The sequence below is a fragment of the Crocodylus porosus genome, unplaced genomic scaffold (assembly GCF_001723895.1).
Source record: "Crocodylus porosus isolate Cpor-Errol unplaced genomic scaffold, CroPor_comp1, whole genome shotgun sequence".
Lineage (NCBI taxonomy): Eukaryota > Metazoa > Chordata > Crocodylia > Crocodylidae > Crocodylus > Crocodylus porosus.
Genome location: NW_017728921.1, coordinates 2,575,482 through 2,603,347, shown reverse-complemented (window position 1 = coordinate 2,603,347; position 27,866 = coordinate 2,575,482). Strand labels below are relative to the sequence as shown.

The window sequence follows — 27,866 nt, the reverse complement described above, 5'->3', positions numbered from 1 at the left end:
GGGCGCGGGGCTCAGCACTAGCGGGGGGCTGCCGCCGGCTCCCCGCCGTCACCGCGCCGGCGCTCAGGCTTTCAGCTGCCGGCAGGCCCAGGACGCTGCTTCTTGGGCAGCAGCGCTTTCGCCATCCGAAAGCCATCGTAGCGCTCGCTAGTAGAAATCAGAGGATTTATTGGGACGCTGCAGCTGACTCCGGACACACGCAGGCAGGGTTTCCCTCCCCCCGGCCCGCAGCCGGAGCCTGCATCCTCGCACACCAGAAAACAGCTCGTGGCGCGGATCGAGGTGGCTCCCGCTAAACCGGCGGGGTTGCCTTCTGCGCTGGTCGCGGCCCCAGGCCGCGCGCCGTGCCCCCGAGCGGCGTCACTCAGCCCTAGGACGTGCCCTCCAAAATCCCAGCGCTGGGCGCGTGCGGACACGAGCAGCCGGGGCACGCGGCGTGCGTGGCCCTGCGGTGCGGACGCTCGGGGCCGTCGCCCGTGAAAGGCTCGGCGACGCGAGGAAGCTGGGTGCGCCTTGCACGCCTGCAGCGCCAGGCGCGCGGCTGGCTGGCCCCGGCACAGCCCGGGCTTCGCTCGGCCCCGAGGGCCACACTGCGGCTCGCTCAGCGTCTGGCTCCTGCTGTTTGCTGAGGCCTGAGCCTGGGCGGGTTCAGCAAAGGCGGCCCGTGGCTGGGGAGGGCCGGTGAAGAAACAGCGGGACGGGAACCCCTCCGGTTTTTAACCCGGTGCATGTTCTGTGTGCTTCCAAGGCTGCCTCGTATTATTGTAACAAAATGGGCTTTGAGGAAATGGCCTATCGGGGCCTGGAAACTGGCAGCAGAGAAGTGGTGTCCCACGTGATAAGGCAGGACAAGGTAAGAGCGCGGGGGGCGCGGTGCCCTGGGATGCCGCGCGAGCGATGCGCCGCGCCGCGGTCGGGTCGGGGCTGGGAACCGCGCGCTGCGACCCTGGGTTTCTCTCTCCCGCTTTGGGCAAGACGTGTGCCCGCGTGCCTCGGTTCCCAGCTCGCGCGACTGCCTAAGCCGCTAGCTGCCGGGTCTGGACTCGGGCCCAGCCCGTTGCGCCGCAGGGCCGTGCAAAGCACGTGGGTGCTTTTTCACACTCAAGCGGCGCGACTACCGCGCGGACGTTTTCACCGGTGTTCGTGCGGCTGCGGCACGCGCATCTTCAGCGCGCTTTTCGGAGGGACCGAGCCCAGCCCTGCCACGCAACGCTCCTGCTGAACTCCTCAGAGCAAGGTGACTTCTCGTGTTTTTCCTAATTCTCAGATCGTATTTGTCCTCTCGTCCGCTCTCAACCCCGGAAACGAAGGTAAGTGAAAACAAGGCCTGGGCGGATTCAGGGCCAGAGCATCCGAACATCCCGCGCTGCGATTCGTACGGAGAGCCGTCCTCCCCGCCTGCCTCGCTGCCCAGCTCTCTTAGTCTCTGCCTGCTTCGGCTCCGGGAGCCCGGAGGAGGCTCCGACCTGCTGAGCAAGACTCGGGGAGGGCGAGCTTAGCTCCGGGCTCGCGACAAGGGCGGCTGCGAGCGTGGGCTGAGCGCTGCTCTCCAGTCCGTTGGGATGTCAGTCCTTTCTTTGTAAATCTGCCATTCTCCCACGTCCCAAGGAAACTTTGGAAACCAGCCCCGAGTCTGCATCTCACCGGGAGGAAGCAGCCAGCCCACGCCCTCACGCTTGCTCGCGGGTCCCCCCGGCGCCTGCCCGGGAAGCGTTCCTGGTGTCGGTCACACGCTCGTTTGCTCTCTCCCTTTTGCACAGAAATGGGAGCGCACTTAGTGAAGCACGGAGATGGAGTAAAAGACGTCGCGTTTGAAGTAGAGGACTGCGACTTCATTGTGCAGGTGAACGCAGGGCCGGGCATCTCCACGTCCCGCGGGGCTGAGGGCCCCCGCTGGGTCGGGTCGGGTCGGTGCAATGCCCCGTTCCTTCGTGCTCGTAGGCAGCGCTGCAGTCCTGGCCCCAAAACAACCAGTTACTTTGGAGAAACATAAGCCACGAATCCAAGGGGGTCCCAACAGCTGGGTTGTGAATTGATCTCGAAGTGTCCCAGGTGCAGTTCTGGCTGGATCGCAGCGCTCCCCGTTTGCCCCAGCAGGTCTCCGCGGGATTTCCGTGGCCCGGCGAGCGCCGCCGGGCTGGGAGGGCCAAGCCAGGACTTCCCAGCCGGTGCCGCCGTCGAAGCTGCGCACCCTCACCCGAAGCGCCCGGCCTGGCCCGGCAGGTCTGGTCCAGGGTGGCAATTCTGTTCTCCTTCACAGGAAGCTCGGGAGCGCGGGGCTGCGATCGTGAAAGAGCCGTGGGTGGAGGAGGACAAGCACGGGAGAGTGAAATTTGCAGTCATCCAGACGGTGAGCGGGCTGGGAGAGCCGGTCCCCGGGACGTGCGGGGCTGCTGGCTGCAGCGCCCGGGAGGGAAGGGGAAGGGAGCAGCCGCTTCAGTGCCGCAGGGCTTCGCGTCCTGCCCCGGGCCTGGGCTTGGCCGCAGCCCCGGCGGGCGGGCGGTTTGCATACGCGGCTGAGCGGCCCCGAAGCACGTGGGGGGCTGCTCTAGGCTGGAGCGACCCCAGGGCCGGTGGCTAACTTGGGGCGAGTGGAGGGAGTGATGGAGGCCCTTCCAGATGTCCGAAGTCTCCCTCCGGACCAGCCTCGCGCGCGCAGGGGTCTGCTCTGGACGCTGTCCGAGACGCGGCCGAAAGGAAAAGGCTCGGCAATGTTTCTTGTGTGTTCCCCTCCCAGTACGGGGACACGACACACACGCTCGTTGAGAAGCTGAACTATGGAGGGCTCTTCTTGCCCGGCTTTGAGGCTCCTCTCTTCAAGGACCAGCTGTTGCCAAAGCTGTAAGTACCTCGCGGCCGTTCCCGTCTCCAGAGGGAGGTGCGCAGATCCCGCTCTGCCGTCAGCACGGTCCAGCGCCGGGCGGCTGCCCCCGGACGTCTCGTTTTACCTTCTTCAGATTTCAGCTCCGCGCCTGCCTGCTGTTGCTTGGAGTTGCAGGCTCTTTTCCATCTACAAGATTCAAAGCAAGCTGGTCAGAGCTAAAGCTGGGCCTCAGCAACCAAAGTCACGGGTCGTGGTGCCAGGACTCGGGGGCTGGTCCGTCTCATTAAGGGCACGGGGACCCCCGCCCGAGAGCTCGGGCATGCAGGGGTGACGCGGTCGCACGCGGTAGCAGGAGGCCAGAGATGAAACGGCCCCGGGGAAGCTCCCGACACGTCCAGCCAGGCTGCTCGCGTCCTCGGGGCAGAGCCGATCCCCAAGGAAAGGGCTAGAAAGGGGCTTCCCCGAGGGGTTACTAGTGCGTTTCCTGCGATTAGGAAGGCTTGCATCGGGTGAGCGTCTCGCCCCCGAGGCCCCGGCGCCTCTCTCCCTTTTTGACCTGGCCAGCGCCAGGAAGGTGAACAGTCGTGTCCGCAGGAGCACGGCCGCCGGCCGCGAACTGACCCGGGGCTTCTTCGGCAGGCCAAGCACGAAGCTGCGCTTCATCGACCACGTGGTGGGAAACCAGCCCGACCTGGAGATGGTCCCGGTGGCGGAGTGGTGAGAGCTGGCGCGCTTAGGAAAGCTGTTCCCCCGGGTCCTGCCGCCACGCGCTGTCCTTCCCTTCCCTTCCCTTCCCTTCCCTTCCCGTCGCCGTCGCCATTGCCATTTCTACCGATGGCATCGTCTTAGCAGCAGGGTGCTGGGGACCGCTTTCAGTGCTTCCAGGCACGAGCAGCACCAGGGTCCCCGGGGCACGTCCCGCCGTGGCGCCGCGAGGGCCCCGAGGGGAGGGCTGTCCGTTGGCGAGGGGCAGCCCGGCCCACCCGGACGGTGAGTGGTCATACCGCTGGCTGCCAGTGCCCTTCTCCACCAGCAAACCTCCCAGCCCAGCACGGGAGATGTGCTTGCCGGCTTCTGTCGTCCTCTTTCCCAGTGACACCCAGGGCTGGATTTGGCCAGACATCAGGGACAGCAGTAGCCCGGGTTGGACCTAGCTGATTTGAGGTTCTCGGTATTTTGGGGGGCGTTGGCAGAAGCGGGCCAGTCCTGAAGCCTGCAAACGTTGGCTCGGCGCAGTGAAAGCCGCCTTCCCCCTCCCGGCAGGTACCAGAGGAACCTGCTGTTTCATCGGTTCTGGTCTGTGGATGACAAACAGCTGCACACCGAATTCAGCGCCCTCCGGTCCATCGTGGTCGCCAACTACGAGGAGACGATAAAAATGCCCATAAATGAGCCTGCGGTGGGCAAGAAAAAATCCCAGATTCAGGTAAGCGCTCCCGAAAGGTGGATCCCGACGTAGGGCCGTCACCCTTCACAGCTTTTCAGGTCCTGCTCGTCTCAGCTCTGACGGTTCAGGAGGGCTCTTGGGGCGGCAGATGCTGATGGCGGTCGATGGAGAGGGTTAAAATCCACCGGGACGGTCGGAGGAGCGTCTCTGTGCAAACCCAAACCTACATAAGAGTCTGTCCCGGCTGCAGCGATGGCCAGGGCCCCACATACCGCTGGGTCTGCCTCTGGCCGCAGCGCAGAGCGGGCCCTGGGTTCGGGCTCCTCCTTGTTCAACAGCTCCACAAAGCTCTGCTTGCCCAACAGGAAGGCTATTGCACCACCAGGAAGATAGCTGCCATGGCCCCTACCTCTAGTTTTACCAGTAAAATGCCTGAGTGTTTAATTTTCCCTTCCACGGGCAGGTCTGAGAGGAGACCTTGGTTTCAGCTGCAGCTGGTTTTGCATTAGGCCTAAAATCCAGTTTGAAGATGCACAAGCATCGTTTACACCACACGTGCACTGACTGCGCGCGTCTCTTTCTAGGAATACATCGACTATTACGGAGGACCCGGGGTCCAGCACATCGCTTTGAATACCTCCGACATTATTTCAGCTGTAAGTGCGGCGGCTCAATGCTGCTAGCGACTTAATTTTTTTTTTTTAAGGGAAACCCAGTTGATTTCCCAGACTTTTCAAGTTGGTCTTCAGGGCAAAGGCCACCATCCTCCCTGACTACTTTGCATCGAACAAAAGAGCGTGGGTTTCAGATGCAGACTTGGGCTGAGAGCCCCCGGCTCGCTTGGCGCCTGGGTGCGGCAGGTCGGACCAGCGCACAGGTGTTGCGTTCCTCGTGCCCTGGCCGGCACCCGCCTGCCCAGCAGCCCGCGTGAAGCGAGCTTGGCGGCTCTCAGTGCAGCGCTGACTTCACAAAACCCCTTCCCCCCGTGGCGCGGAGCACCCCCGTTGCTGGCTGTCACAGCAGAAGGGGCAAGCTCTGGTGGGGCAGGAGGACTTTCCCCTTCAAGAGGCATTTTGCGGGGGAGGCTCCCTGGCCTGGGCTGTGCTTGCTTTGTGGAGGCCGCGTGGGTAGAAACACTGGGTCTGCATCCTGCAGACATCCTGGTGCCATCTCTCCTCCCGTCCCGCTAGGGACACAGAGCGCCGGGGGCTCTTGGGACAGCAGAAACTCCTCTCTCACAACATATTTCTCTCTGTTCCCATGCATGCAAGTCCCCAGGTGTGACCATAGAGCGGTTTCCCCCAGAAACTCTTCACGTTTCTTCCCACTTCCACTGCAAGGGCCAGTTTAGCGAGAGTAGCTTGGCATCTGGTGACTCTTTGGAGTAGAAACATGTGCAAGATTAGGAGGGTGGGACACTGCCTGCCAGGCTGCATGGGGTCTTGCTCCAGACCAGCTGCTGGCACTTGCAAGGACAAAGCCCTGAGCTTGCAAAGCCTCTGCTGCTCCGAAAGGATATGCAGCGTGGTCAGTGGGGCAGAGGAGACAACGGGCCCAGCACCCCCGTGCACCCAACTGGCTCTCACCTTGTGCTGTAGATCACAAACTTGAAACAGCGCGGCATGGAGTTCATGTCAGTGCCGGCCACCTACTACCAGCAACTGCGGCAGAGGCTGAAAACTGCCAAGATCGAGGTTAAGGAGAGCATCGACAAACTGGAGGTCAGTTTGGGGTCCAGGTAGAGCTGAGCAGTGTTTTAACCACCCAGTGACTGGGCAGTCATTCAGGGGAGGAGGGAGGCAGCGACAGATCCCTTTGGAGCCGGAAAGGGCGTTTTCCATAAGCAAACGCCCCCCGTTCAGTGCGGGGCAGGACAGGGTTGCCCTTAAATTATCATCTTCAAAAAATCCTCATGCGACCCTTATTCCAGATGCTCTTGAGTGGTCAGTTCACATTAGACGCCGGGATTCAACTGGGCGCGGGCGCTCACCAGCGCCCTGTGGGAAACTCTCGGCAGTTCTTCACCCCATTGATCTTCTTACTTTTGTTTCCAAGGAACTGAAAATCTTAGTTGACTTTGACGAGAAAGGATACCTGCTCCAGATCTTCACCAAACCAGTTCAAGATAGACCCACTCTCTTTCTGGAGGTCATACAACGCTATAACCACCAGGTCTGTTTGAAATAGTCATTCCGAGCTAATCTGAACTAAAGAGATTAGGACTTTTTTTTAATGATAATTAAAAAAAATACAAAAAACCACACCTGGTCCTGGAGGTGCCTCTGCCCACTGTCCCTGCAAGCTCACTCTGCTTTGCAAAGCAAAGCTTTGGAAAAAAAATACCATCAAGGCCACCGCAGAGGACCTGGCACTCCAGAACAGCCGATCTAAGCAGCTGCTGTAAGCAGCATGGAGCTTTTCAGGCCCTACGAGACCTGTCAGCTGCCAAACTTTCTGCAAAGCTAAGTTCCTCTGGAGCAGGGGTGGGCAACCGCTTCCAGCTGCCGGGCCCTGAGCAGGCAGGTGGGTGCTGGGTTGTCTCGGTGGTAGGAAGCACCCCCCATTGCAGAGTGCTGCCAAGGCCCCACAGCCGCACGCCGGATCCAAAGGCTCCACAAGCCGGATCTGGCCTGCTGGTGAAAACGCTTCTGAAAAGGAGACTATATGGCGGGTGAGAGATTTCCTTCCCTGCAGCACTCCTGCCAGCCTGGAAGCACTGGAGGAGGGCAAAAAAACAGCCTCTCTCCAGACAGCCATGGAGACGGCTACCCCAGAGATATACTGAGAGATTGAGGCTAGCCCAGGAGAGTCTCCTGTGCTGGTGGCACCTCGCCCCTTGCCGCCGCAGAATGACTGCCTGAGTGCTGTTACTGCTCAGAGACGCCTCCACGCGTCACTGAGCGTTTGCTGATGTGTAAATCACCATGGCTAGCACAGCAGGTCCCATTAGGAAAGATTAACTCAGGAATCCTAGTAGAAGAGACAAGGGCTGTCATCCCAAGCGTGGATGTGAAGACCTGAGGCACAAAGAGGTGCTCCTCTAGCACCGCAGTGACCGGCAGTGGTGGGAGCACGCCGAAGTCAGAAGTATCTAGCAGTAATCCCGTTCTCCATCAGTAGTCATCCATATCCCCGTGGCGCAAAAGCTCAGCCTTTTGCTGCTTGGTCTGGCCCTGTGACTCCACAGCCAACACTTTTGTTTGCCGCGTGCATCAGTCTTCCACTGTCCTTTCCTTCCTGCGCAGGGATTTGGGGCCGGAAACTTCAAGTCTTTGTTTGAAGCGATAGAAGCCGACCAGGATGCCAGAGGAAACCTGACTCTCCTGACATCAAACGTGGAAAATAATTTCATCTAGCGCTTTCCAGCAAGAGATCAGCAGCAGCCACAAGCTACGCATGGAAAAACAGCAGCAGCAGCAAAAGCAAAGAAATTCCTAGTCACTTGGGCAATTAACCCGTAATCAGGCGTTGCAAATGCAAGCAAATTCAAAGTGAAGTTTAAATTGACACAAAATCTAAACCTATTCTGGTTCAGAAACAGAAACATCTCGAACTTGCTGTCCTGAGAGGAGGAACAAAATTAAAAGAAATCAAATGCATCTTTCACAATCAGCTTCATCTGAGTTCCTAAATCACCACTGGAGGGCATCTCTGAATTAAAAACAATGTTACGAGGTGAAGGAGGGGAAATTACTGCTAATCCTAATAAAACTGATTTTAACTTGGGGAAGTTTGAAGAGTCTGAATCCTGGGGTTGCTGGTGACTACTTATTTAATGCCATAAAAGTCACCTTTCTTTTTTTGTTGTGAAGTTCCACAGTGATAGCACTTGCTTTTGGGATAATTGCATCAACCCTGCGATACATTACTGATACACACATCCAACCTTAACTCCAGTGCAATGTAGCTGTTGCCCAATAGTTTTAAAAACCTGAACAAAATTACAGAAGTTGCTCCCTAGAAAATTAATGTTGTACTAAAAAAAAAAGTCGTTACTGTGATTTGGGGGAGGATACACTGCACGTTTCATGCATAACAAAGAGGTTGAATCCATCCTGCATGACTAAGTGCAAAAGTCAACTGACTGACTGAATGCTGTGGACTTCTGCTCTTCAGCTCTCGCGCTCCTGGCAGCAAACACGCAGCACTTGCAAATCCCCGTTCGTGCTGTCAGAAACTCCATAATGGTCCATAGTGAAGGGAAGGGAAGGAAGAGGATGGAGGGAGAAGGAGCCCTCGCCTGCTGGCAAGGAGGCCGGAGGGGGGATAACCAGCGTAGCGGTTATCGCTTGCTCCCCCGAGCCCCTCACCCAGGGCCATCAGCGTGTCCGCCTGGCCCCGAGGTAGCCCTGGCAGAGCTGATTGACCTTCCCTGCTCGGCTCCAGCCTGGTAGGAACGGGGGGTGAGGAGGACGGCGAAGGGGAGCAGGGGCCGGACCTGGCCACATTACCTGCGGACGGGGTGGAAGAGCAGCAGGATGAGCCCAGCAGGTAAATCCCGCTCGCCCTTCCCCAGGTAAATACCCACACCCTGGTGGGACCATGCCAGCCCGTCCCCACGGAGGGGCTTCCTCCCGCTTCGAGCAACCCCGGGGCCACGCGCTGCCCTGCACAGTGGACAGCAGGCTTGGGCTGCACGGGCTGGTTTCAAAGATGCCTTGCACAACCGTACGGCAAACCCCCCTTCTAGGCACCTAAGCGGCTGTGTCTTCCCCTGTGAAATTTCTGGCCATTACGACCCCCTGTAGAGGTGAGGAAGGGGGAGTTGGATGGAGACGGCGTCTCACCTTAGTCCAGAGCTCGGCTGCTGGAAGCCGTCTTCCCCAGGCTCCTGCTCTCCCCAGCTGCATTTTCTTCCCCAATTGAAAGCTCTTGGAGGCAGCGTCCGTCTCTTCTGACAAGCATGTGGAGAAGCTAGCATCTTTTGGGTATTGCCACACTATTAAAAATAATTATTAGAAGGGGTAAATGATTGAACAGTGTCAAGGCACCCATGTTTGTTCTCTTCGGCTCTGCCGCTTCTTTGATGGATCAAGCCGCTCGGTTTCCTTCTCCTGTCAAAGGCAGGCAACCTTCGTTTTCGGTTTAACCCAGCAAACAAAATATGCAAACAATAAGATCGTGGCTCCGTGACGCTTCCAACATAATCACGATCAACCACAAGCACTAAAAAGCAGCCGTAAAGGGAAAACCAGCTTGCAATGGTAGCTCAGGAAGACGTATGCAGTTGGTCAGACTGGGTGATCGTAACGGCCCCTTCTGGCCTGCAAATCTAGGCATCTATGTTTCCATGAGTTCATTGGTGAGACCCTTGGATACGAGGGTGCAAAGCCTGGGCGCAATCTCACAACCTGGGATTCGAGTCAGTCCTTACCAGCGTGGTATATGTGACTGTACATTAGTGCATCAGTACAGGATTGCACGTTGGTCGATGGGAATACTCACGTGGAAAAGGGCTACGGGCTGGGCTCTACATTCTCGCACTAATCCTGTGCCGTGCCCCACCTGTGAACATGAGCACACCTCGGAGCGGGGCAGCCTTACTGGGCTGGTGCACTGGTGAGTCCCAGTCTCTGCAGGGACCTACCACTAGGCGCTACTGTAATAAAATCATAAGCACAACGTCGTTTTTTCTGTAAGAAAAGTCAGTATATTTATGGTTTGCTTTATAAAAGTTACTATAATACAATGGTACATAGTATTCAATTCACAAAAATATGAACAAATATATACAGCATGACACATCCACAACAAAAACACTTTCTTCAAAACAAGATACATACTGATGACAGATTCTATATGCACAAAACATCCCTAAATTTATAAATTTGCTTAACAAAAAAAAGCAGAAATCCTAAATCTTCAAAGCAGTTTTGTTTTGTTTTGTTTTTTAAAAAAGGAACTTAAAAAAAAGCAGAATTTTTATTTATTGCAAACCATTTTACCTGCCTCCTTTTAAAGGAGGCCTTTTACTTTCACACTGTGAATTAAAACAACCTGTTTACATAAGCCATGAAACAGCAAGGAATGAGGGCAGTTTTTAGATTTCATTTTTTAAACTGCCTATTGGATTTAGAGTGTCCTTTACAATGTGTTTCTTTTCACTTGTACAAATACAATAGTGGCAATTAAGGAGGGCATTAAACAAAAAAAAAAAATCCAGTTGCAAATTTGCTTAAATACATTTTAGGTTGTCTATTCATAGACTATACATATTTCCTCACTTGAAATAAATAGATTTTGCACGTTAGGTTTCAGACTGCCAAAAAAAAAAAAAAAAGGAAGCCTCAACTTGGCATTTTTTTGTCTTCAGTTTCTTAATGCTTCTAATTTCATCTACTTATTTGACAAAAAAAAGAAATTTATACAGAATGTACATTATACAAAGCTTGACACAAGCTGTAAATGCCGCCAGCTCTTTTTCGATACGCATTCCTTCCCCCTCCCTGTCGTCCTGACACGAGTTAGAGCTGGAATCTTTTTAAAAAGAACTCCAAATTACAATAGTCACTTTTAATAAATTATTTACATGCTCTTGAAGTACAAAGAAATCAGCAAAAAAATTTCAACATGTTTCTACAAGAAACAGTGTTTGAAGAGAAGATTCTTAAGTTTGCCTATGTACAGAAGATGCATTTTTTTTAAACTTCAAAATCCTTTTTTCCTTAAATTTTAATTTTATACAGAAATGCACTGAAATGATCCCTGAAAAAGGTCACAAAAACCAGAACTGAAACGGCTGTATACTTTTGTCAGAGTTAAAAAAATGCTTTTTTTCTTGTAGAAATAAGCTGCTCTATACAATATAAATATCTGCAAGACGAGACCCTTTTTCTCCATCCCTCCCGCCCGCCCCGATAGTTACTGATCAGTTATTGGGACCCAACGTGGTTTTGGAAGTGGAGACCGTGGGTGTGAAACGAAGAGCTAAGCGACCGTGGCAGGCAAGGGCATGCAGGGTTTTCAAGCACAGACCGCGTCTCCTATATATGCCAACGGCTAACACCGTTACGTACTTAACTCAAACCAGTTCATTCACACTCGGGAAAAAATCAGACTTGTGGTTACATTTCCAAAACGTTTGCACTGTTCTCCGGGACTGTTTAATTCAGCAGAGACATTAAATGTGATCTTTTCAAGGGTGACATTTTAATAGGGAACGCAATTCATCTTATTTTGATTTTGGTTTGGTTTTAGGACACAATTTGGGATGTGCTCTTCCAGAAGGACACACATTTCCAGAAATACCTTCACCAAGCAAAATGTTTTGTAAATGTTAATCTCAGCTCTTCTCTCCCACCCAGAAACTGTCCACCTTACATCCGTTTATCGCACACGTGCCTCTGACGGTGTCACCAAACCCCGGTTAGCAAGGCGTGATGCTGTGCCAGCCTTCGGCTGATGTCTTTACATTGCACAGAAACTGCTTTCTTCCTTTTGCTCTATCATCTCAAGTCCTTGGAGAAACTGGCTGTAGGAACGAGGAGGAATCAGAGATGTGTGTAACTGGTGCAATAGTCTACAAACACATTCGTATCTGCTGAGCGCCCACCATGACCCCCCAGGTGACTTGTCAGGAAGGAGAAAGCTGCAACTCGTCTGCATCAGATGCAGGTAGTTACAGTCGCTCGCTTAATATTAAGCAAGACATCCACTGCAGACCACAAGTCTCACCATAAGATGCTCGGTCAAAGATGGAAGCTGTGTATTCTGGGACCTGAAGGCCAAAATGTGGGGGGGGGGGGCCGACCCCAGAAGTCTTATTTCATGCTCTGAGCCCACATTTAGATTAAGACAGACACCGGGTTTTCTCAAAAGTGCGAAGCACTGAACAGCTCCAGCTGACTTCAGTGGAAGCTGAAGGATGATCAGCACTTTGGAAAAAAAACAGGTTAGTTATTTAAGAGTCAAAAGTGCCTAAGTGACTTAGAAACCTATTGAATTCAGAACCTAAACCATGTAGGTGCTTCTCGACATTTTATCAGAGGAAACTATATGTTCACTCTCTGCTTTTAAAAATCTCAGAAAAATCTGTACGGTCTGCTTCGCCGTAATGCAGACAGACCCATCATCTCTCACAATCCAGCAGGGCCATCGATGTAATAGGACACATTATATTGTTAACACAGACTCAGGATGCATTTCTAAACTGGTTTGATGGGATGAGGAAGGCTTAGAAATTAGCAAAAATTTAATATTTAGGACTTCTTTTCTGAAATACATGAAACTTAGGGGCATTTCCGAAGATTTGGAAGTATAAAAGGCCAAGCTGCAGACATGCTAATTAGAGCAAGTAAGTAGAACCATACTCAAGAAAAAGTGTCTGGTTTAATTTAACAGCCACAGTAGCCAACTCTCAGACAGAAACCATTTGTGCTTCTAATAAAAAATGTAGACCTTTGGGTCATGACTATCCAATTGCAGAAGAGATTTTCAAGAGAGCATTTCATCGAAGAAAACAAAGCAACACGAAAACAAGAGACTACGAACTGTCCAGTAGCAAGAACAATTTCACTGTCCTGAGCTAGACATGCAGGGTGTTAAGGCAGCTTGCATCAGCTCACGTGTTCCTGTTCCTCTAGGCCTTTTGAAGAACAAAACTGGAATCCAGCTCCCACCTCTCCCCATGCGCTACGTTCAGCAACGCGGGCCTGGGAAATCTGTATACAAGAGCGAGAGCTTCTAGGAAACTTACTGACAACTGATCGCTGAGCTGTGGTCAGACAATAATTGTCGCCAACCAGAAAAGGGGTTGGGATTGCATTGTCCAGCTTTGTGTGGGAAAAGCTTCTTTGTTACCGTGATAACGGTGGTGTCACAATTACATTTGAGAATTTTCCCTGTGAATTAATTTGGAAAATTGCTTGGTACAAGAAGTGTAACTTTTAAGCAGAAAGAATTCAATATAGGTTGAAAGAGTAATTATGTCTATTGGCGAACAGTCAGCTCATATGGTGAGACCATAACCAAAGAAAAGCTTCGGTGGGATTCTGGCTAATCTGCACTGGAAACCCCTTTTGTAACTCTGAGGATTTCATTTCAAAGTACGCTTACAATGATCAAATATATCCTCAAGAGAAAACACTTTTTTTTTTTTTAAGAGAGGCCTTCCAAATAGAACGACTGATTTTCGTGCTGTAGGCAGTATGGGACAGATCCTGCTCCCCTCACCGAATGCTACCTTACCCCTGGTCCTAATGAACAGGACCAACCCTGGCACCATTTGCTCGGGACTGTGAGAGAGGCCAGCAGGCTACTGTCCACTAGTAGCACGGCAGGAGTTTCACTCGTATGCGCCGCATGCAAAGCTGTCACGGCAGGAGAGGAAGAAGCTGGGAGAAAAATCAGCGGGAGAAACCCACCCATCGGCTGCTCGCCGCAGGAGAAGAAATCTCAGTGCCATCCTCGATGAACAGCTGGAGTAGTGTATGCTTAAAAGGAGGGCAGGATTTCTACACTGTGAGCAATGACTGTAATGATCGTTTTATTTCAGCCACAGTGCTGCGGAGGCAAGACAAGGAGATCCACTAGCAATGTGGATACAGAAGAGGCCATTTGTTGGGCTGCTTTTTGCAAATAGGGGCTGAGTAAATGATTCAGTGTATTAGTTACATAGATTATGGTCTCAACTGTTTTTTCCTGGATGGGTGCAGAGGTATTGATCCCCCCGAAATACCAGCATGATGTATGAAAATTAGAGATGAGCCCAAGGCTCGCAGCTCAGGTCCGTTACAGATCTGAGCGTTTCCCAGCACGTCTGGGGGTTGTTCAGGCTCATCTCTAATGAAAAGACAGGACAGTTCATCGCTAGTCTCACCGTGGACACAACCAAACACACACCCACACCCATGCACACGAACACATGCATCCTCCAAGCCACTGGCTGGCTCTGTAACATCGACCTTACACTTATTTACAGCTTACTCTGAGAAGTCTGTGCAATTTCAGCCAATCAAGCTCCCAGCAAACCTATATGGCATTTTTCAGTCTCTGCTTCACATTTAAACATTGAATATCTTTTTCAACCAACAAAATTGATGAGAAAAAGGTAGCAGCATTTATGGAAAGACAAAGGTTTGTACAACAACGACGACAAAAAAAAAGGTACCGTTATCCCCTCTGTGAGCGATAAAGTAGGGACCGAACAGAGAAAAGCTAGTGTTTGGATATACTGTGCCACAAAATGGTAATCACCTTTCTGTGCGCATGTTGGATCTGAAGAGGAAGAGCACCTGAAACATGAACAGTCCTTGTGTGCATGTGTGCGTTTTGCTTTCATTCATGATCCTGACAGAAGTGCGAAACTTGCTCCGTTTTCTTCTCTTTCTTATATTTTTTGGTGTGTGTGTGTGTGTGTGTGCGCGCGCGTGTGTGTGTGTGTGTGTGTGTGTGTGTGCGTGTGTTTTGTTTTTTGGCAAAGTGCAACCACACCTGGTTACCACAGTCCTGACATGGCTGAAGGTGCAAGTCTGACGAGGAGCCTTGGGGCTAGTTCAGGGTCCCTCTGCAGTTCTCAGAGCCACACAAACACGGGATTTTTACGTCCTCGATTGGAAACTTGTAGTCGTAGGTAATTTCCTCGTTCACATTGATGTGCTGCTTCGAGTAGATGACAATCTTCTTCTGGGACTCCACAGTGATGACTTTCGCGTAGCAGTTTGGCTGTAGAGATGACAAAACAGGAGAAGGGTTAAATACAATTTTTCAGGCGCGGAAAGAGGCCGTCTAAAGATCAAGCTGATTTGTTCCAGTCGTTTCCAGAGAGGGGCACAAGTCCATTTCCAGGGTCTGGGGTGCAAAGATTTCAACTTTTCCCTATTGTCCCCAACATCAAGGAGGAATGGGAAGTTTAGAAGGGGGAGTTAAGCCAGACACAACGAGAGTTTTCCAAACGGTACTCATCATGGTCACGGTAGTTTGTACAGCCAGGGTGCAGAGCCTCTAAGATCGCAGGTGAGGAGCGACCATCACCAAGACTCAAAGTTTTATGACATCTGGGGCTCAGACAGTCTGCCCACGGCACAGGGGAGGCAGATATACCACCCCCAGGAGATGTACAGTGTTGTTCATCCACAAACATCCAAACCCAGGCAGCTCCGAGGCCAGGGCTTTTAGCTTTGTGCTAACTTTCATTTATTGCAAACCATTTTACCTGCCTCCTTTTACTCTCACACTGTGAATTAAAACTAATTCGTTCATGCTAACGCGTTCTCTAGAAACCAGTAAACAGCTGCACTCAGGAAGTCAAGACTTTACGACCAAATCCTGAGTAGACTTTATATTGCTTAAAGTCCCCTCTGAGCCCTTCCTTACATAGCTTAGATTCGCTCCAGTTCCACCACAGGTCATTAATGCATCCAGGGCCAACATCACTGCAGCTGGCTCCTTCACATAATTAAGTGTTGGACTGGTTACCTATGAGCAGCAGTCAAACACCCAAAACACGAGCCGTGTGGTACTTACATTGCAGCTGTGATTAATAAACCTGGCAAAGTTTCCACATTTTGTGGCATCGATGATGGTGTCATGGTCGACCCTGAACATGTAGCTGCTCCCAATGCCTTCATCTTCATATCGTTTCTCTCGCATGTCAGCAATGACCTGCAAAAAACCCCCGGATGCGAGGTCAGCAGATCCCCAGTAAAGCACGGGAGAGTGCTGTTACTCAAAAAGGCACAAAGCAAAGCTCTGCTGTTTATATTTTAAAAACTATTTCTGATCCAAAAGGAGTCAGGGGGACATAGATTTAACATCCAAACTGCCAACACCTAGGACAGGAGTCTCAAAAAGGGTGGGAGGGGATGAGACACTGAGTTTCCATGGGATTTGGTGGGTGTCACTTCTCCTCAATTCTTGGAAATCCCAGCCTTATCTTTCAAAAACACGACCTAGGGAGACCTCAGAGATTATCTGGAGCATCTCTCTCATGGGAATTGCAAAGAATCCAACTCCTGCTTGCTGGAGAAGCGGCTAGGTCGGACAACCAATTCCTCTTGATGATGCAGCTGTGGGGGCTGCTTGCTGGGTCACTGAGTTTATGAAGCGCGATAGTCAGAATAACATTTCTCTTCGTTATCTGCCAAGGCTGGAGTTTACAATGCCACATCTCCTCCATGGCCACCAAAGGGACAACCCCCAAAACGGAGCAGGGCGCTTTATGCCTGGGCTGCCACCAACTACTACAGAGGAGCCAGGAAGGATCTGCAAATACTACAGCTTCTTATACTCTTTACATCTCAGATGTATGTTAGACTTGCTTTTTTTTTTTTCAAATTTCTAAAAAAAGAAAGCAAGCTCATACCTAGATAGTTCGTTAACATTACCATCCATATGTCTTCTAGACAGATAAACGATTACTGGCATTGCTCATCTTACTCGTCCATATTTAGTGCAACAGAAAGGACAGCCGTACTTTCTCAGAGATATTCAGCGAGTTATTCAAACACAAGGTCACCCCCACCTGCATTTTCAGCTGACCAGGGCCTGGGGTGCACTGATCTGCATTTCGGCACAAGGGCCCCTGGGGCTCGGTAGCTCGGCTTCAGGAACCTTTTTCAGTATTACTTCCCCACAGGGCAGAGCTACGAATCCCGAAGAGGGGTTGAGCTCCTGCTGCGGGCAGTAAAATGCAAACTTGATGTAAACCAGGTGAGTCTGGAAATCCTGCTGTCCTAGGGAGAGCAGCATCCCAGGCACCCCCTGCTCAAACGACACCAAACGTGGATTCAAGTCCCTTTAGGTGAACGGCCTTTTAAAGGGCAAATGATCTTGAACCTGAGCTATAGTGGAGCTGTCCTACGTATGTTTGCATTGCTTCTCATCTGTCGTCCGGAGCAGTAAGCGAACCTTGCTTTGTGGGCTCTGCAAATGCACGGTGCAGCATAAAATAAGATAATGATTCAGCCTGGATTTAATTCTGTTTTGAGAAACCCTGTTCCCTTCTACATTGTAAAACAATGGTTTGTTCTAAAGCACCAAGGCTTTATCGCTCAGTTTAAAAGCACCATCTCACCCAGTGTCCGAACACAGTTGCTAAAATATCTAGTGCCAAAAATAATACAACCTTCCTTTTTTATCTTATTTTCTTTATTTCCCTGTGGATGCAACATGCTACAATCAATGAGATCCTGTACGCTGATTAAGAAGAAGCTGTAACTGTGTATTTTACTCTCTCAAACAGTTTCCAGGGAACAGGACGTATAGAGGAGAGGAGCAGAGTGTGTTGAGCCTTACAGAGAAACAGCCAGAAGAAAACACAAGTTATACCCATGTGTACGGATTTCAACATCGCAAGTAATCATCAGCCCTGGGGAAATCCAGTTTACCTGTCTGATGTTCTGGCCCACGTATTCGATCACCATCTCATCAGCTGCGATGGGCTCCATAGCAAAAAGTCCCCAGTCGTGAATGTGGCTCTTGCAGAATTTTAGTTTTTTCTTCCGGAACTGCGTACAGACACCCCCCCAAAGCCCTTGTTAGCCACAAAACACAATGACGAGCCACATAGTATGTGAGAAATAGCATTCGGCATGTTCCAGGCCACAAATGCAGAGGCTGTCCCAGCAGTTATGGCAGACCGTCCTTTACCTCCGTGCCAGCCGTCACAAGGAGGTGGTCGAGCCACTATACGTGGAAACCAAAGTCACCTTTCTTGGCTTCCCAGCTCTGCCACCCATTCACTACATGATGCTGTGCAGGTTGCTGAAGCAGACCCTTGAGGGCGCTTTCTCCTGGTCATGCATGCTGCCTGGTTGCAACAAGCACACGGTTTTCATCCCAAGCACAGGTCCACCCGTTCACTGGTTTTGCCTGTCCCAACGCCTGTCACATGTGCCACCCCACTGGGTGTGGACACCAACCTCTGTCCCATGGGTTTCTCTTTCATCTTTCCTTCCTTTAGTCATCTGAATGCTAGATCAACAAGGTTGAGGGACTGCCACTGATCTGTCCAAGCCCAGGGGCCCGTGGGGCCAATGTGGTTAAGACGCCTGTTTCTATAGCCAACAGCACACAAGGGAACCCGGTGGCCAACGTCACATCTGTGTCAAGGGCTTGAACTTTTTAATATTTTAAACGAGTTTAGTGCCCTTAGAAGGCATCGCAGTGAGGGAGCCACAGACAGGTGGTTTCAACCCCCCGTGAGAGCTACCGTAACAGCACGGTCAACAGAGCCGGCTCTCCATGGCACGCCACGCCGAAGCACCACAGCACAGTCCTGAGAAGAGACCACAGCTGCGGTGTGAGAGGACAGCTGCTTTGCCGGGCCTGGTCGGTCCTTCATTAAGACTACAAGCCAGGGTACCCAAATGCAGAGGTGTTCTCTGGGACGCGAGTGCCAGTCCACCAGGAACTTGCTTCAAATCGCCAAATGCCTTGAAACTGCCTCCAGCTAGGAGCAACCCATCACAGCCCCCTTGCTCATGCAGTCAAATCACTCTCAGCAAAGAGCTTTCTGCCATGGGACGCAGATTATTCTGAGGAGCTCTTGCTCCCGGACACAGTAAGGAACACTACGCAATGCAACGTGGCACAGGAAAATCAGTGCTAGATTTACGAGTCATGGGGTGCTGCGGCTTCTTACGTCAGCTTGCTCTAGCCTGCCCCCACCCTCCCCTGCACTTTCCAGCACACAGAGGGAAAGCCTGGCTGTGTGACCTACCTTGAGCTGGTTGAATTTGAGTAAGTCGCTGTCGCAGCTCCCGGTGAAAGACGAGAGAAGCCTGCGCTGTTCCGACCTCCTCTCGGAGCCAGCCCGGGTGGAAGCATGAGGCTGAGCAGGGATGCTCATTCCCTGAGATCAAGGAGAGAAAAAGAAGTCAGATTTAGAGCAATCCACTTGTTAAACTGAATCACACGTTTGCTGAAGGCAGGTGAGATGCCAAACCTGAGCCAGAGGAGCCATGTTACGTGCCCCAGCAACCAGCACATTTCTTACTACCGGTCGGCAAGGCTAGCCCTCCCTCCCTCGACTCTCGGCAGTGGGGACTAGCAGCTGGGTGCATCAGAGAGGCTGGGCTCCCGTCGCTGCCACAGGAGCAGACTTGAGCTAATCAACAGTTCGTGCAGCCTGTTGCCCAGGCCGATGGGCGCCCGTGCCAGATATTTCCAGGGAAGGCCCAGGTCTCTCGCGGCGCACAAGTTCTGCTTCACGTGCACCTGGTGTAGGTTGCTCCCTAATCCTAGTCAGTCGGTGGCCAGTTTATCCCTCAGCGTACAGGGTTTACAACACAAACGTTTTAAATCAAGTCCAGACTTCAACATTACCCATGCAAAGTCTAATCCTTTCTTGAACCCTACTGAACTGTTGGCTGTCCTGACGCCCGGTGGACAGTGGTTCAGTAGGTTATTTATTTAGGCTTCGTGTCAAGCAGTGGTTTATGGCCTGCGTCTTAAATTCAGCGCTTTTCAGCTTCACCCAGCGACCACTCTTTCTAGCACGCTGGAGTGCTCGGTTTACCTGCTTTTATCTTTGGCCAATGTGTATATATGTGCATTCAACTCAGTCTCCTCATCATCACGTAGAGACCATTCCATGCCTCTAATCACTGCGTATCAGCTCCTTGTCTGCAGCGTAATACCTCACAACCCTCATGCGGCCTTTCGGATAGATTTATGGAACATTGCAAAGCACCGCAAAATATGAGCGGACATCAGGACCGACTCAGTACAGCTACCAGTGAAATGTCCCCAAGCAGCTGGGAAGAATAAACCAGCCATGATACAAATCCCAGGAGCAGTTAGTGATGCTCAACTAAGAGAAATGGAGGTCTCTCACCTCTGAAAGATAATACGGCCCCCTGCAACTGGGCTGGGAGACTAACTTCATTCCACACTGGAGAGAAAAGCATTGTTCCCGCATTGCCAACAGAAGAGTTCAAGCCCGATCCTGGTAAGGTAAGGGAGTAAGCAGCGGTATGCAGCTCCTCACCTGTGTATCAGCTGGTGGCTCCTCTGCGAACGCACGGCTGTTGTTGAGGTATTTAAGTTTGTCCTTCTTATCGATTTTGTAATAGCCTTCGCTTCGCGCACAGCCAGTAACGTGCTCCCGCATCCCGTCATCCCGCTTCTTCTTCTTAGGGGTGGAAAAGCTGGTAGGTGGAATGAAGTTAAGGAGAAAACAGGCTACGCATGGAAAGCAGCACCAACACAAGAGGTTGGTTCTTGCAGGCGCATAAGCACATCCAATGCTAAAAAAAACAAAGCAAGTGGCTAGAGAACGGAAAAGGACATGACGTGACCCAAGACATCTGCTTCAGGACAAATGCCACCACCGTCACTGCTAGCTAGCCATCTCATCAAAGAGGGACTGAATGGCCAGAGGAAGTCGATCTAAAGTCTCGCTGCTAGGCTGGGGATGCGGCAGCATGGGGCAAGTTTATCCTGACACTATCTGTGCTGCACATGATGCGCCATTACCGCACGGACATCTGTGTCCAAGGACGACAATCTGGCCCCCTCCATGGGCTCCAGAAACAAGAGAGGTGTTCAGGTTTGTAAACAAACCCCAAATGCCCTGCCTGCCTACAGGAGCCTGGCACACTCCCTTCATTTGTACCTGCGATGCTCTGGGACAGCAAAGGAGAAAAGGAATATGAAGATACACAATGAAGCAGAGAAAAATAGCCCAAGGTCCATGCATCGACAGCAGGCTCCCATAGACTCGGACACACCCTGTGCCCACATTCCCAAACCCCTTCTGAGCTGTTCAGTCAATTCAAACCTAAAGCCAGGCGACCCTGGTTGGAAAACAGAACAGGAATCATTGAGAGCCCCTCTTCTCCCCTTAACGTGGGTCTGGGAAGAGGTGCTGCGCAGAGGGCAGGGCTGGGACCAGCTCTGCCACTGGCCCCGTCTGCCGGGGGTGAGACCCTGGCACGAGGAGGCTGGGACAAGAGTCTTTCTTTTGCAGGTCCTAGGGTAAGGTAATACAGGAAGACAAAGCATTGTTATGCACCATCAAACCAGAAGACAAAAAACTGACACCACTCTTCATTTTCACCATGCAGTCTTAAAATGAGCTCTTGAGTTCAGCAACCATTTCAACTATTACCAGATGGATGCCCATTACTGACTGTCCTCAGCTGCTTTGTGTATGCGCGTTGGTTAGCGGCATCTTTAAATGTTTCATATTTAATCAGAAAAAGAAGAAAATGATTGGCCAAACTTTTTTCCCAGCTGCATGAAAAGTAAAATTAATTAAAAGGATGTCAGCCAGCCACATTTAGTCTTTTTCCCCTTGGGAAAGCCAACTACTTGCAGGATTTTCCCTGCTAACAGAGATTGTATTTTTTACTTTAAAAAACAACTTTCCCATCTTTGCAGGCTGTGTTAATGCAAGAGAAGTGAACAAGGAAATTGGATGTACAAGTGAAATAACCAGCACAGTTTACCACCACAAGGAAAAGATGAGGAATAATTAGCTTGAAAAACTATTTCATTCGCTCTCAAAGGTGTATCTAACCTAAAGAAGGTTTTGGGGACTACAGTTAACCTGGCAAAACATAACCGACTCCTTACACCTTGAAAATGCCTCATCTTTTAACAAAACGTCCGTCAGCCAATGTTAAAACACATCTGTATTCAGGTGGCAGCTGGTTTACACTCCCAAGCACGCCCGCTTCCAGAATAAGTGATATATGCACGGCCGTGGAGTTGTATCATCTGGGAGCTTGTGCCATAAACGTAAGCTCGATGATGCTCATGACCCTTTTGGTCTACTGAAGGATGCTTTCTGCATTTATATCACGGGCTCTTACACTGTGGGATTGAATCAAAACGCTTATAACAAGAACAAACAGCCATGAAAATCTTCCACAACTTGGATTACAGCTTTGCTGTAAGAAATATAAGCCCTGAAATAATACTTGTATAAAGTCACCTATGTAATGGTGTAGTACTGGAGGCTTCGCTGGGAAATTACAGATTACTTATAACTGGATCAGAAAGTGGCTGTGGGGCTGGTGGCAGAGTAACTTCTGCTGGTAGAGTTCAAAATCTCAAACGTCGCTATTATGCAAGTTGCCAAAATACCACTGTGCATAAAACTTCTTTAAATGAAATCACGTCTGCCTTCTGCTGTCCTGCCCACCCCTTCCCTGCCACATGAAACGCTAGAAGTGGAAGCCAGTTACCTTTAATTTTATAACAGATTTATTCTTGTGACTGAGTTTTCAAAGGAGGACGGCAAAAGATATTTTAAAATAAGTGGTTTTATAATGGCCATATGCCAAAAACTATGAGGGACAGTTAATTTTCTCTGCAGCTGGATTTTCCCTAACAAGTAAAATAAATACTTTTCCAAAGATATGACATATGCCCCCAAAAGGCAGAGAATCAGAGGTTAGTCTGATGTGGTGTCATTAAATTGTGCCCTTTGAATTAGGAAACAAAACAAAGAATTAGAAAAGCCCGTACCAGTTTTGTCACTCTTACTAGTCTGAGGCATGTTTTACATACATTTTCTACAAAACCCCAAAACAAAACACCATTTTACCTGTGGCCAAATGGGATGGGATGGGATATTTTCCCTCAATGTGTATTTTCAGGCTAAAAATGTAATGAGCATTTTAAGATTACGTCCGGGCAGCTACAGGACCTTTGCACCTGTTTCGGAGAGGGATATCAAAATACGCATTAAAGCTTATTGTTGCCAATGAGCAGTTAGCACTTTGAATCCTACTGCTCTCACCAAAGTACCAAAAGCCATCAACTACAGCATGGGCTGTTCGACTACCTGTTCACGTGTCTCTACACGTCAGCACTCGTATCATTACTATTTTAAGTCAAAGCCTGTTAAGCTGCAAGCACTGAAAGAAAACTATTTGGGGGCAGATGGTGAGATTTCCTACAGCAAATTCTACCCCAGCGAAAGCATCCTCCAGCTGAGGCACAGAAACGAACACCGGGCAAACCTAAGAAAGGTCTGGTTTAGACCCAGACAGAAGAGCTTCAGGCTGGAATGGCAATTTCCCAAGAAGGGCTGTGCATACAGATTTTCTTGCAATGCTTGCTTCTTGTTCAGCTTGAAATACAGAAATCAGAAATCTCGTCCACCAAATCTGGGCTTGCCCACTTCTGTGATTAAAACATTCTCCGTGAGCTGAATTCGCAGCTGATAAATAAATGCAATCCTATTAAGTCTACGGTTACGCCAGCAATTAATTGGGTCCTGTAAGGGAAGACTATGATTAGAACAATAACCACTGCACGGAAAACGGTATTTCCGCAGAATACACAATGCCGGCGAGAAAGGATATGAGGATGGTATACCCAAAGGGTATCGTTGAGCCAGTCCATACCATTATCCTGCTGCAACAAGCGGTCATACGTGATACACATGAACTTGATATCTTCTTCATCTATTCCTCCGTTCCAAATATCGTACAAAATGGTCATCTCCTCAAACTCAGAGCGGGGCCTGAAGACAGGCCGGGGTGGGGAATACTCTGGGGAAGGAATAAGTGGGATGTCCTCAGGTGTCTTCTTCTGCCTTCGCCACTGTCTTTTAGGTTTCACGTGAAGCTCTTCTTCTTTGAAATCCTCGTTCCACTGGTTCTCCAGTTCCTTAAACGGGAGTTTCTCTGCTACAGCCTCTGGGGGCACCTTCTCGTGGAAGCCGTCATTCCTGAAGTCCAGGGTGACCGCTTCGGGAACTTTCAATCCATAAAAAGCATCGGGATGTCCACCCAGCAGCTCTTTGCTCACAGCACTTTCCATCAAGGCAACTGGGACAGGAGGAGGATCCACGGGTCTGCCAGAATAGGCATCGAGCGAAAGGACAGAGGGGGGCGATCGTTTCGGCCGACCCGGTTTCCTTTTGGGGGGCAGAACGGAAGGAGGAGGAGGAGGAGGGGGAGGAAGAATAGCAGCAGCAATGAGAGGTGCTTCTGGCAAGAGCAAAACGGATTTTGCTTCTGCCTTGCATTCCTCTCGGGATACCTTCCCGTCTGCTGGTGTGCATGGCAGAGCTGATCCCGGGACCACCTCGACAGGTGGCAACTCTAGGTCTGTGTGGAAATCTGCGTTGGGAGGGCTGGCGAAGGGAATGGGGGAAGGAACACTGTTCACGCTGACCATTAAGGAAGCACTAGGAGGTTCTTTAAAAGGTTTCTCATCTAGCTCATCCTCGGATGGCTTCTTGCCAGACAACAGGCAAGGAATGGTAGCACCGGTCTCTGAGAACGTAGGCGTGAAGTTAAAATCCCTCCCGGGAGTTCGAGGAATGCCACTGTTGATCCCAGGAGACTGGGATGGGTAGGAAAAGGGGCTCCCTGGGACCTGGGGAGAACTTAAGGCCAGACTGCTCCCTGTGAGCGGGCCATCGCTGCCGGGGGTGACTGGAATAGTGTCGGTACTCTGCGACTTTGCAAGGACATGCGGAGACTTGGCTGCAATGTCCCGCCCAGGTGTCCGGGGGATATCCTCCTCCAGGGATGTTTTGGTCACAGTCAGCTGTTCTGGGAACCTCTCCGGAGGGAGCAAAGGATCCTCTTTGCTGGGTGTGGATGGCAGGGGAAGCGTGGAGGGTGGCACCTTATGAGCGGGAAGTATGGGAGTATCAGGATCTGAATGGACCATCGCCTCCCGTCCAGGAGTCCGAGGCAGTCTGTCCTCTTCCTCTGCTGCAGAGGAAACCCTCACCTTCACTCGCGCTTCTACATCGCTGTCGTCGGACTTGCTGAAGAAGCTGCTCTTGCTGGGCAGAGGTTCTCCAAATGCTCCCACTGGTGTCGGGGGACAGGTGCTCTCTTCTTCACCGTGAGATTCAGGCTTTGGACCTTCTAGTGCTTCAGGCTCGAGCTCGGCATCTGGTTCAGACTCCCCCACTGCGGGAAAAGAGAAGAGAGTTACCTCCGCCCAGTCACTAAGCGCGTCCCAGCGCACGTGCTAAAGACGCTGCGAGCACGCAGCCAGCTCAGATCCATGGGGAGGCTACGAAGCTCCAGCACTTCGCGTTTTGGAAGCACATACAGCAGAGTAATTAGAAGCCACCGCAGATATCCCTAATGGACCAGGAAAAAAAAACACCATACTATTAATTTGAGCATTAGGTACTATACAGGGTAAAACTAAGGCTTCCTGCTTACAAAACCCTCTGCTGGCTTTTTATGGCCAGAAAAAGCTTTAGTGGATGTCGGGAGAGGGTATTAGTTTACAGGTTGTCAGAGCCTTGAGCTGTCAATTATTTTTTTTAATGGAGGAGGTAAACTAACTGCAGGGCCAACAAAAGAGCTCAGCTCTCCAAGGATGGGAACAGGGCAGGGGAGAGAGAAGTTTAATGCTCTTGAACATGACGTGAAAGAAATGGGAAGCCCTTGTAATGAATGAGGATACATTCAGATTGTATCAATGAGGCAATTTATATGCTGCTCTAGCAGTAACACTCTCATTTGTCTGGATTTTATTTACCTCCTCAGGGCCCAGGCCAAAAGGACCCAGCGCAGGATCTACCAGGCATCTTGAAATAACATTTTCAAGTGCAATTAAAAAGAGTGTGGAAGTGTCTGGAAAGTCAGAGGGAAAGTCCTCCCCAGCCTGAACTAAGGCATGCAGAGGGATGGTTGATCTGCACAGGAAGGTCTAATCACTTGACTTTTGAGTGACACAGCTGGAGTGTCTTAAAAAAAAGCACCGATGAATTCACCCCCATTTCCACAGCCCGCCTCCAACGCGATGCCCTGCTGCCTGCCCACATTTCCTGCAGCTGTCTCCAGAATCCACCAAAAATGCTCTGTGTCCTCCAAAGACACAAGTCTGTGCTAGAAAGCTGCTGCTTTGTCCTACGGGGGCAAGCACTGTGGTGTTAAATTTCAAGTCCTCGCAGGACTGAACGAGAGAGACACGTACAGCATGTGTACTGGGCAGCGCGAGAATACAGCCCTTGGATTCAGTGGTGACAAAAAACCCCTGTGAAAAGCCATACCTGGCACGCAGATCGGGGACGGCATGAGCTTTTCTTCCTGCTCTCGCTCCATGTCCACCAGCGTTTCAGCAGCGATAGACGCTTCCGGCACTTCACTACATTCATTTTCTCCTGGCTTGATTTCTTCCATTTCTTCTGTTTTTTCAACCAAGGCTGGTCCCCCTAGCTCCAGGCTGGTTGCATCCATGTAGTCATCCACCGGATACAGCTCCAGGATGGTCTCTTTTTCTTCATCGGGTGGTTCTTGATTGGCAGGCTGAAGCTCGGTTTCAGCCATCATGCCTTCTCTGTCTTGGTCTTCAGCCACTGCCTCCTCTTCCACCTCATCTTCTTCTTCCTCTTCCTCCTCATCTTCCTCCTCCTCCTCGTCTTCCTCCTCATCTTCATCAGAATCAGAACTGGACTCAAACTCCGAGGAGTCCTCGCTTTCATCAGAGGATTCGACTTCAGCTTTGGAAGATGAGGGGCTCGCTGCATCTTCTACAAGGACAAGAAGTTGTTACTGCTTTCCCGTTTATGCAGAGGTCACAAAAGGAAACCACAGAACTTACTTTCCACTCCTTAGGCTTTCAGGATTTCCTCCCCCCACCTTGATTTTCAGGCTTTTTTTTTAAGGCAAAAGCTTATTTCTAGAAGTCTGAAAATCAATGCAGAAAAACCCATATTCTTCAATTACATGAAACAGAAATATCGTCGCTCTGAAGCTCTGTGCTCCCAAGGAAAAGCCACCAAACAGTATCATAGAAACACAGAAAATGAGGGCTGGAAGGGGGGTCATCTTGTCCAACCTCCTGCTCAAAGCAGGACCAGCTCCAAGTATAACATCCCAGCCAAGGCTTTATGGGCCTTAAAAGCCTCTAAGGACAGAGATGCCACCACCTCTCTGGGGAGCCTGTCCCAGTGCTTCACCACCCTCCTCATGAGAAAGTTTTCCCTAATATCCAACCTCGACTTTCCTTGCTGCAGCCCAAGCCCATTGCTCCTTGTCCTGTCATCTGCCCCCACTGAGACCAGCCCAGCCCCAGCCTCTTTAGACCTCGCCTTCCAAAGGTTGCTATTAAAGGTTGACGGCTGCTGTTCAGTCCCCCTCAGCTTTCTCTTCTGCAGACTAAATCAGCCCATTTCCCTCAGCCTCTCCTCACCAGTCCTGTCCCCCAGGCCCATAACTATTTTCACTGCTCCAAGTATCCAATGTGTGCAGAAATACACGATAAGGTGGTACAGGAGGGCCTCCTGACTGGCCTTGCTGCTGCCAAACCATGAACCTGAACCCCAAACTCCTGTTCCCCCCATTTCCAGAGTGACTGCTCACCTTCCTCAGAGTCTGGCTCCTCTTCCTTTTCATTCATTTCTATGCCTGCTTCTTCATCCTCCTCCTCCTCTTCCTCTTCATCAGCATCTTCCTCCTCTTCCTCCTTTGGGAGAAAGAAGTTGAACATTTTATGACAACTTTCCCTTTTCGAAAACTGCATCTGCTTCAATACATTCCTAAGGATTTAGAGTATCCCGGTAACAAGTGCACAAACCAGCCTAAGCAGGCAGTGGTGTGGGGGACACAATCTGACTGTGCACCAGTAAACCAGTGGCTGCCATTCGGCTCCAATAATATCAAATAAAAGGCGTATTAATAGATGATGAATCTGCGAGGAATGACATTTACTGAGATTCCTGACCAAGACTCTCGACTCAGACGCTGATCTTAGTCAAAAGCAGAGTCTCCGAGCTGAGAGCAG

General features: G+C 50.8%; 2 protein-coding genes across 3 annotated transcripts in view; one reads left to right on the top strand and one right to left on the bottom strand.

Annotated features, from left to right (window-relative positions):
• Positions 1 to 7,937, top strand: part of HPD (4-hydroxyphenylpyruvate dioxygenase) — an 11,592-nt gene extending 3,655 nt beyond the window's left edge. For both annotated transcript variants that reach the window (XM_019538732.1, XM_019538733.1), the window contains 11 exons: positions 749 to 853; positions 1,268 to 1,310; positions 1,761 to 1,843; positions 2,261 to 2,350; positions 2,738 to 2,841; positions 3,464 to 3,541; positions 4,088 to 4,250; positions 4,796 to 4,867; positions 5,810 to 5,932; positions 6,267 to 6,383; positions 7,457 to 7,937. In XM_019538732.1, coding sequence (XP_019394277.1) covers positions 749 to 853; positions 1,268 to 1,310; positions 1,761 to 1,843; positions 2,261 to 2,350; positions 2,738 to 2,841; positions 3,464 to 3,541; positions 4,088 to 4,250; positions 4,796 to 4,867; positions 5,810 to 5,932; positions 6,267 to 6,383; positions 7,457 to 7,567 — 1,089 coding nt within the window. In that variant the 3' untranslated portion in view covers positions 7,568 to 7,937. The remainder of the gene's footprint in view (positions 1 to 748; positions 854 to 1,267; positions 1,311 to 1,760; positions 1,844 to 2,260; positions 2,351 to 2,737; positions 2,842 to 3,463; positions 3,542 to 4,087; positions 4,251 to 4,795; positions 4,868 to 5,809; positions 5,933 to 6,266; positions 6,384 to 7,456) is intronic.
• A 2,350-nt stretch (positions 7,938 to 10,287) lies between these two features.
• The window catches only part of SETD1B (SET domain containing 1B), a 56,995-nt gene continuing 39,416 nt past the window's right edge, over positions 10,288 to 27,866 (bottom strand). Inside the window, exons 10-17 of the mRNA XM_019539374.1 lie at positions 27,446 to 27,548; positions 26,134 to 26,613; positions 23,468 to 25,036; positions 20,140 to 20,306; positions 18,871 to 19,002; positions 17,537 to 17,656; positions 15,675 to 15,812; positions 10,288 to 14,873 (exon numbers count right to left, since the gene is read on the bottom strand). Coding sequence (XP_019394919.1) covers positions 14,700 to 14,873; positions 15,675 to 15,812; positions 17,537 to 17,656; positions 18,871 to 19,002; positions 20,140 to 20,306; positions 23,468 to 25,036; positions 26,134 to 26,613; positions 27,446 to 27,548 — 2,883 coding nt within the window. The 3' untranslated portion in view covers positions 10,288 to 14,699. The remainder of the gene's footprint in view (positions 14,874 to 15,674; positions 15,813 to 17,536; positions 17,657 to 18,870; positions 19,003 to 20,139; positions 20,307 to 23,467; positions 25,037 to 26,133; positions 26,614 to 27,445; positions 27,549 to 27,866) is intronic.